Source organism: Gymnoscopelus microlampas (assembly GCF_963454915.1).
Source record: "Gymnoscopelus microlampas genome assembly, contig: SCAFFOLD_73, whole genome shotgun sequence".
NCBI classification, from domain to species: Eukaryota; Metazoa; Chordata; class Actinopteri; order Myctophiformes; family Myctophidae; genus Gymnoscopelus; species Gymnoscopelus microlampas.
In genome coordinates this window covers 24-10,000 of record NW_028155853.1, presented here as the reverse complement: position 1 = coordinate 10,000, position 9,977 = coordinate 24, and the positions used below count along the sequence as shown (strand labels likewise).

At 43.2% G+C, this 9,977-nt stretch overlaps 1 protein-coding gene across 1 annotated transcript in view; it reads left to right on the top strand.

Moving 5' to 3' along the window:
- LOC311041220 (serine/threonine-protein kinase DCLK2-like) overlaps positions 1 to 9,337 on the top strand; it is a gene marked incomplete at its 3' end in the record, with an annotated part of 13,876 nt that extends 4,539 nt beyond the window's left edge. The window contains exons 2-3 of the mRNA XM_084086128.1: positions 1,543 to 1,946; positions 9,211 to 9,337. Coding sequence (XP_083942254.1) covers positions 1,543 to 1,946; positions 9,211 to 9,337 — 531 coding nt within the window. The remainder of the gene's footprint in view (positions 1 to 1,542; positions 1,947 to 9,210) is intronic.
- Positions 9,338 to 9,977: the final 640 nt, after the last annotated feature.

Genomic DNA, 9,977 nt, shown 5'->3' with positions numbered 1-9,977 from the left:
GTGTCCAATTAGTTCCATGTCTACATTCTCAGAGTTATAAACCCGTAAGGGGTTCATTTGATTCCTTGCTATCAAAAGCTAGGGGCCCCCTTGAACAACCTCAAGGACCCCTGGGGGTCCCCAGACCCCATATTGAGAACCAGTGACTTACATCATGTACTGTGTTCATGTTTGACAGCTCCAGTAAACCAAACACAGATAAAACATAATTTTATGATGAATTATTCAAATGACTGAAACATTCCCCTCCATTTGTGATCTGAATATTTCATGTTTTTGCCATTGGACCGGGCAGGGTGGTCATTAGGGGCCTCGGCCAATCGGAGGGCTCCGTTCATGATGATGCACGGTGGCAGACGGGCTGTCAGAGTGGTTTGTTCCACCAGTAAAACTAGTTCCATCTGTCACCTCCATGTCACCCCCATGTCACCTCTATGTCTGACTGCTGACATTATCAGGTCAAACATGCATAGTTAAACTCAAACACACACACACACACACACACATATACACACACATACACACGCGCAACACACATACACATACACACACACACACACACACACACGTATACACACACATAGATATGCACACACATGCACACACGGTCTTTTAAAGACACAAAAAGTCGTTATTGCCATTTGCATTTGCAGAGCGGAGAAGATGTCATCACTCATATTCAAATAAGCAACCAAAGTGTGTGTGAGTGTGTGTATGTGCACTCATGTGAAGTGTAGGCCCCATCTGTGACGACCCCCCCTCCCCCTTGTTGCTCCAGGACTCAGTCACATAGTGTTACCATCCAGAATTGGGGGTGTGGGGCTAATAAAGCCCCACACCCAATGCGATACATCGTATCGCATTGCCTTGTTCCTAAGGATGTCTGTGGAAAAATGGGCTGGTAAAATGAGATTCCACTGTGTACCAACAGTTTAAACTTTTTTGACAAGCTATTCAGAAATGAATACAGATGTTTCTGATCTGCTGCTGATCAGGAATGTGCTTCCGTGTTAAGTAGCTTTGTTCACCCAGCAGCCACAGCGTTGGATGGCACCGCTATGTGCCATGTCCCAGTAGTGGAGCGTGGAGGTACCTCTGTGGCCTACCAGCAGCGAGCACATTTTTATTTGTTAGTTTCCAACAATATATAGTATTGTGTGTTGAGTACTGACATTTAATAATTTTGTATTTGTAGTTGTATTTGTTGGTATGTTTTTATGTGGACCCCAGGAAGACTAGCTGGTTGCTATGGCACCAGCTAATGGGGATCCTTAATAAAATCAAATTAAATCAAACAGATGGCTAGCCTCTTGCAGAGCCACGCCTTACATTTTTAAAAGATTATTAAAACCAAAACTTTGATTATTCCATTAACCAAAAAAGTAACCAATAGAATAATGAAGAAGAAAATAATTGATAGTTTCAGCCTTACAATATAGTTGCAGACAACAATACTGATGCAACTCTGTCTTTATCTCTCTCCCTCTCTCTCTATGTCTCTCTCTATCTGTCCTTCTTCTCCTCTTCCTTCTCCTCCTGCAGGTGAGAGCTACGTGTGTGCGTCTAACGAGCCTTACCGCAAGGTGGACTACAACAGCACGACCGTGCCCAGCTGGAGGCCAGGGGTCACCGCTGGGATCAGCAGCACCTCCAGCACCGGGACCAGTACCGCCGCCACGGCTGGCGGCGCCAGCGCCACCCCCGCCGCAGCTCCCAGCGGCTCCGCGGGCTTCAGAGAGCGCAGCGAGGCCAGGGAGAGCAAGGACTTCATCAAACCCAAGCTGGTGACGGTGATCCGCAGCGGCGTGAAGCCTCGCAAAGCCGTCAGGATCCTCCTCAACAGGAAGACGGCCCACTCCTTCAACCAGGTCCTGGCTGACATCACACAGGCCATCAAGCTGGACAGCGGAGCCGTCCGTCGACTGTACACGCTGGACGGAAAACAGGTCTCACACCGGCTTATACACTAGTAGCTACTGTATACATAAAACATTATATAAAGGAAAACAGGTCTCAAACCGGCTTATACACTAGTAGCTACTGTATACATAAAACATTATATAAAGGAAAACAGGTCTCAAACCGGCTTATACACTAGTAGCTACTGTATACATAAAACATTATATAAAGGAAAACAGGTCTCACACCGGCTTATACACTAGTAGCTACTGTATACATAACACATTATATAAAGGAAAACAGGTCTCAAACCGGCTTATACACTAGCAGCTACTGTATACATAAACATCATTATATAAAGGAAAACAGGTCTCACACCGGCTTATACACTAGCAGCTACTGTATACATAAAACATTATATAAAGGAAAACAGGTCTCACACCAGCTCATACACTAGTAGCTATACATAAACATAATTATTTAGAGGTCCTCTGAGTGAAATTCTTTGGTTAAAAGAAATTAATAGAAAAATCTATATTCCTGCACGCTTTGCGTCGTTTTTATTTTATTTATGACATTTATTTTATTTTCATTTTTAAATGTGGTATGAAGTTCTTAAGAAAAAACATTTTAACGTTGTCTTTTTCCTGAACATTTTAGATGTATTTTTTAATTTACTCGCAACTCATAAAAATGGGTCCCGACCCACTGTTTGGGAAATACTGGAATAGATAACGCGGCATTCGTTGCTGCCCAAGGTCGGTTAGCAAGGACAACGAGGAATGCCAGATTGCCAGGTGGTAATCACATACCCATATCCTCATTTATCAGACATGAGATTTAACCTCTCTGACCTCGTCCAGGGCAAACACACGCTGGCTGTGTGATCAATATTCCAACTGAAAATATGGTGCTTATCGTTTAGTAACATGAAATGAAATCTAAACCTTTAAAACACACAGGAAGGTGTGTGTGTGTGTGTGTGTGTGTGTGTGTGTGTGTGTGTGTGTGTGTGTGTGTGTGTGTGTGTGTGTGTGTGTGTGTGTGTGTGTGTGTGTGTGTGTGTGTGTGTGTGTGTGTGTGTGTGTGTGTGTGTGCGCAAGCGTCCTCTCTCTGTCCTTTCAGTTTCTCACTTCAAGCAATGGGGCACCAGACAACCCCTCACACACACACACACACACACACACACACACACACACACACACACACACACACACACACACACACACACACACACACACACACACACACACACACACTCAGCACTCTGGTTTCCATAGCAACCACTCCGGTTAACCCACAATCCCTCCCCATTCCCAACCTCCTTCATCTCACACACATGTACACAACACGCACACACACACACACACACACACACACACACACACACACACACACACACACACACACACACACACACACACACACACACACACACACACACACACACACACACACACACACAAACGCACGCACGCGCACACACACACACACACACACACACACACACACACACACACACACACACACACACACACACACACACACACACACACACACACACACACACACACACACACACACATGCTGTGCAGTTCCGGAGGCGTTGAGACATTGAGAAATGAGTGAATAGAGGGGAATGGAGAGATTACAGGAAGAGAGGAGAGGAGAGGATGGTAAAAGAGAGGAGCAGAGGAGATGAGACCGGAGTGGAGGGTAAAATGGAGGAGGATAAAAGAGGGGAGAGAAGAAGTGAGGAGGAGAAGGGGAAGTGTAGGTCATTGGTATGCTGCAGTGGTCCTCCTGCAGAGAGGAGAAAGTGAAACATTGAAATAAATAATGCTCATTACTGAACAGGAGAGGAGAGAGGAGGTACTGGAGGAGACGGTATAGGAGGTAGAGAGACATACTGACTCAGTTTAGAGTAGAAACAGCTGATTGTTCTCTCTATGTTTTGTCTGTCTGTCTGTCTGTCTGTCTGTCTGTCTGTCTGTCTGTCTGTCTGTCTGTCTGTGAATCTGTTTTGATTCATGTGACCCCATTCCATTTCTGTCACTCCCTTCCTGTCTGATTTAAAATGATTTGACAAACAGAGTGAGAGAGAGAGAGAGAGTCAGAGACAGAGAGTAAAGGAGAGGAGGTAGAGAGACAGATACACTGACAGAGAGAGAGGGAGAGAGCGAGATCCATGGAGAGGGGGATTGAGAGAGATCTGTGTTAGGTCATTGGGTTGTCTGCATAGCGCTACACATGCGTGGACACACACACACGCACGCACGCACGCACACACGTACCCATTCACTCACAGTAAGGCTTAAGACCACACACCGTACAAGTGTCTTTTGTGTTTGTGAAGCATTATTGTGTGTGTGTGTGTGTGTGTGTGTGTGTGTGTGTGTGTGTGTGTGTGTGTGTGTGTGTGTGTGTGTGTGTGTGTGTGTGTGTGTGTGTGTGTGTGTGTGTGTGAGTGTGTGTGTGTTTTCATGGTTCTGTTGGTTCGATACAGAGGCATTTGAATGCAGCAAAAAGTAGAAATGACAGAGAAATGTATAAAAACTAGTAACATCATAAACACATCCGATCTTTAGTTTCATGATGTTTTGTCATTTCTTTGAACAATAATAGAGCTATTACCTGACCCATGTTCTGGGGTTTCTTCTTAGCAGCATAATAAAAAAAAACTACAAAGGTCTTTTGTATTAGTTATAAACAAATACAAACGAAATAAACAATTCTGTATGGGCTTGTGATGGAATAGAGTAAAGGGGCTTATTTACATTAATCATGTGTGTAAAACCTGCATCTGGCCTTACAGAATAGTGTGTCAAATCTGGGGCAGTAACCACTGCTGTGGTGATTTATTTTGCCCTTCTTTAGATCAGGTGTGAAAAGCTGCTGCTGCGGGTTAGCTTGTAGGCTGTGTTGTGTGTGTGTGTGTGTGTGTGTGTGTGTGTGTGTGTGTGTGTGTGTGTGTGTGTGTGTGTGTGTGTGTGTGTGTGTGTGTGTGTGTGTGTGTGTGTGTGTGTGTTGTGTGTTTGTGTGTGTGTTGCACACTGATGTAACACACTGTTGTGTAATAGGGTGGAAACCTTGTATGTCCAAAACCGTTCCTTTTTTTATTATTGTTTTAAAAACACTCAAAAATTGTGAAAATAGCTGATCTACAAGCTCACAACGCGTCGAGTGTGACTCTCTTGTCTGATGAAGTAGGGCATTCATTTACTGGGGGAAAAAACATATGAAATATGGAGAAAGAGGTTTCTGCCCGACAGCAACGAGATGCAACATACGAGTGACATTTCATCCACCAACATCCTCCTCATAATTCACAGGGAAAGGCAGATCTAGTGTTCTTCTGTTTCTGCTCTCAGCCTTAGGCAACGACAATTATTACATAATCGCCTAATCGCAATTATTTGAGATAAAAGCAATTACTTATTGCATAATCGTCATAATCATCTCCATGTTGAAAAAATTGCATATATTTTCAAACATTTTCATAAATAGTGGAAATAGCAGATCTACAAGCTCAAGATGTGACAAGCTTTTAGCTTGTAGATCCGCTATATCCACTATTAATGTTTTTTTGAAAGTATAAAGTTATTAAACACGTACGTTGTTTGTCATATCTGCCCTGTGTAACTTTAGTTTACGAAGCCTAAAAGCCAAACGGAAAGGTGTTGTTTTTTATTCATAATGTTCACATGTTCACACGACAGAAACACATCTAAATTGTTAATCGCAATGATTTGAGCGACAATTAATCGTCAAGTAAAATGCCATAATGGCGACATCCAGCTCAGCCAGCTCAGCTCAGCTCAGAGTGTCTCTCTGGAGTAATGTGTGTTTTTCCATGGGCAGGCAGCACTAGTCTGTTGGTGTTGTTTGGGCTGCATTGTTGAGCACAGTGCCACTGAGTGGCTCTCTTTCAATGGGTCTGGTTGAGTGCAGAGAAGTTGATCAAACAAAAAGAGAGCGAGAGAGAGAGAGAGAGTATCGTACAGTGTTGGCAGAGCGTACCGAACCGAAAGCATCATACCAAACGGTTCAATATGAATAAGTGTATTGTTACACCCTTATTCGTGTGTGTGTGTGTGTGTGTGTGTGTGTGTGTGTGTGTGTGTGTGTGTGTGTGTGTGTGTGTGTGTGTGTGTGTGTGTGTGTGTGTGTGTGTGTGTGTGTGTGTGTGTGTGTGTGTGTCTGTGTGTGTGTCTGTGTGTGTGTCTGTGTGTGTGTGTGTGTGTGTGTGTGTGTAGATACTGTCTGACATCAACGTTCTATGCTACAGACTCTCCTCTCTCCTCTCTGTCTCTCTCTATTTCTTTTAATCCCTCTTTTTACACCCTACCTCATCCCTCTTTTCTTTTTTTTCAAAGATGTATTTTTATGCCTTTATTATTGATAGGACGGTAGTCTGACAGGAAATGGGGAGAGAGAGATGGGGAGTGACACGCAGCAAAGGCCGTCGGGATCGGGACTTGAACCTAGGCTACACACTGTGTAGCCTAGGTTCAAGTCCCTGAGGCCCGGACCGCTGGCGTAGCGGTCCGGGCCTCATCCCTCTTTTCTTCTCCTCCATTTCTTTCATTCATGTATCATTCTTCTGTTCTCCCATCCTTCTCCCATCCTTCTCTTTCTCTCTGTCATTTTTCTCTCTCTCTCTCTCTCTCTCTCTCTCTCTCTCTCTCTCTCTCTCTCTCTCTCTCTCTCTGTCATTATTTCTCTCTCAGTAAATCTGGGCCAGTTTGATGAATGACTTGCATTTTATCCTCAAGACATTAATTTCAGTGTGATGTGTGCGTCTGGCTGCGGCGTTATCAGAGCAAACTGGACCACAATATTCTGATATTGTAACACAGTGTAACACACGCTGTAATGCAAAACAACACATGTATGTTATTCTCTCCGCCAGGAGAGTTTGTTTTCACTTTCTGAAACTGGGACTAACATTGGTCAAGCCTCACGTGACACGTGACAATACGGTGAAATAGTGTGATCCGATTGGCTAGTGACGTATAGCGGCCTATAAAATACATTTGTCACTTTGAAAGTGTCTGTGCCACTTTCAAAGTGAGGTAAGACAGTTCCAACAATCCTGCATGCAAAGCAGATACTAAGCTAAAGCCTCTCTAGATGGGAAGGCCTCGATCCTACAAATGCTTACAGTGATGTTGCTAGGTTTTCAATGTAATGGGTCCTGGGATGCAAGGGTGGTCTTTTAGATGGGTCCCAGGGACATTTTATGGGTCCCCAATTACACGTCCCCCCCCCTATCGTTTTCTTTGATCTCCAATCTCCATATCTTCTATGCGTGTGTGACTGTGTACATTATATCCTGATGCAGTGGATCTCAACCTTTTCAGGCAGCGACCCCCCAAAATAATCATATTTTAACTGGGTACCCCCCACCCTGAGGAATTAGGAGTTGAGGCACTTAATTTAGTTTGATTCAGTTCCACAGATACATATTGTGAAAATAGCAGATCTAGATCAGTGCGACCCGTTCCTGCTTTTCAAGACCGATACCGATATATATACATATATTAAAAAATCATAAATATATTTTTTCAAATGTATATGATTCTGTAGTATTAGCACACCTTATGGTAAGAAATACTAGTAGTGGGCAACAGGTGGATTTAACATACCTTTGACCAATAGAATACATTTAATCATAGAACCTTTTAATCATTATTATTATTTTATTTTGTATTATTTATGAATGTAGAATGTATTTTTACTATTTATTGTGTAGACTGAAAACACTGGCTTACAGTGGAAGTATTGGCAAATAAAGAAATAGGAATTCAAGAAATAATGAAGACAAATACTGACAATGCCTATGAACATTGGCTTGCAGTTATTGCACATAGTCAACATGCAATAATACTATTAGGCTTGTCATTGAGAAAGGAAAATAAAGTTGTCTTTTTGAGGAGAAGTGGAACCTTATAAGTCACTTTAAGTTTAGCATGAGGGAGAGGGTCTACCCTCTTCAGGGAATTAATTGTTATGATATCTCTAAGCTACAGAAAACATCCAGTTGCCTATTAAACATACACAAGACACAGACGATAGACAACCGGTTACTTACAGCTGCCATTAATTAGTGCTTTTGTTTGCCTTTGTGGTCAAATCAGGGTCAAATGCATAGGATCAACGAGCCATCGTTAACCTGCTAATGTTACACAGCTGATTGGCAACATGCGTTAATCCACCACTCACTCTGATCTCCAAGCAAGTGGGAGAACACTCTAAAATCGGGGATTTTACTTTGGCTGGTCAATTTAAGATGACAACAGCAACAAAGATTAGTAGTAGACCTGTATGTATGATGATCAGTTATTATTCCAGACAGTGGTCTATCCAAGACGTTTTAACACGTTTAAGAGCAGGTCCTCATGCCGTCTCTCTCTCTCTCTCTCTCTCTGTGTGTAGCGTAGACTAACAGCGAGGGGCTGTGCTGCTGCTTCTGCCACACAACGCCGTTTAACCGAGTTATACTTCTCCAGTACAACGGTGTCTAACCGGAGAGTTATACTTCTCCACCAACGGTGCCTAACCGAGAGAGTCCATGTAGATCACAGCTGACAAATATTATATATTATCGGAGCTAATCGGAGCTGCGTCCCATGGACGCACTAGAGTTGTCATGAATGCGTCCTTTCGCAATATGGTGCGTCAGCGACGCAGGACGCAGGCCTACGAGCATCTCTGTGCTTAGTTAACAGCTAAGCGCCCAAGCCAGCGAGCATGATTTCGAGTTGACATGGCTGAGAAATGGACAGATAGGACACTTACACAGACAGGACGGATAGGACACTTATACAGACAAGATGGATAGGACACTTATACAGACAGGACGGATAGGACACTTACAGACAGGACATGAGTGTCCTATCAGACTTAGAACACATTCTAAGTCTGTGCCTCTTTCAAAGTGAGGTAAGACAGGAACAATCACGAAATGGTTGAGAAATGGCGGATACTGTAACAATTGGATAGGACACTTACACAGACAGGACAGATAGGACACTTACACAGACAGGACGGATAGGACACTTACATAGACAGGACGGATAGGACACTTATACAGACAGGAGGGATAGGACACTTATACAGACAGGACGGATAGGACACTTATACAGATAGAACATTCCCAACATTCCCAACACAAGTCTTCTGGCGGAGAGTTGTGCTCCGAGGAGCACTTTTTCTAGTTATGATTTTATAATCAATGATTAAACCTCCTCAGGTTACAGTGGTTCTTTACAGTGTGTTAACATGTGTGTATGTGTGGTCATCTCCTAGGTAACCTGTCTGCAGGATTTCTTCGGTGATGATGACGTGTTCATGGCGTGTGGACCCGAGAAGTTCCGTTATGCTCAGGATGACTTCAATCTCACACACAGCAGCAAGACACCCGCCTTCGTTAACGGTATGTCACACCTGTGATTGGTGACTGAATGTAATGGCACTTCTAAGCACTGTGGGCTTTAAAGACGCACTGAAGTGACATTTTCGGTCATTTTATTTTGAAGGTTCAGCCCGAAACGTCGGCTCAACGACTCTAAACCAATCAGAAGGTCCCATCCCTTCAGGCTATGGGACGTTGGATCTCAATCACTTCAGCCGTGCTGGCACACGGCTAGTGTTTGTTTACAAGTGAGAGAGAGACGGCCAGTGAAGCACGTTTGCTACTACCTGGCTTATTTCTAACCTATAATGTTTTCAGATACATATTTTAGTGTGCAGATGAAGTTTAAAATGAGTAATACACTCATCTTCAATGAGATTCAAAACGGAGTATCTCTGTAATTAAAATCAGCTGTGTTTGAAGAACGTGCAGCTATGGGAATCAAACAGGTGCATGTAATCAAGATTCATTTATATTCATGAAGGCTGTATTATGTCATCACGCAGCACGTTTTCGTTTACAGGAAGTAATTAAGATTGGCTTTTTAGGGACTTTAGATGTAAAAATACACAAAAATGTTTTTTTTCCATTTTTTTTGGCATCTATTGTTAGGTATGCCCATATGATGACCACGGATATGCTCTAAAAGTGTGAAAAACAT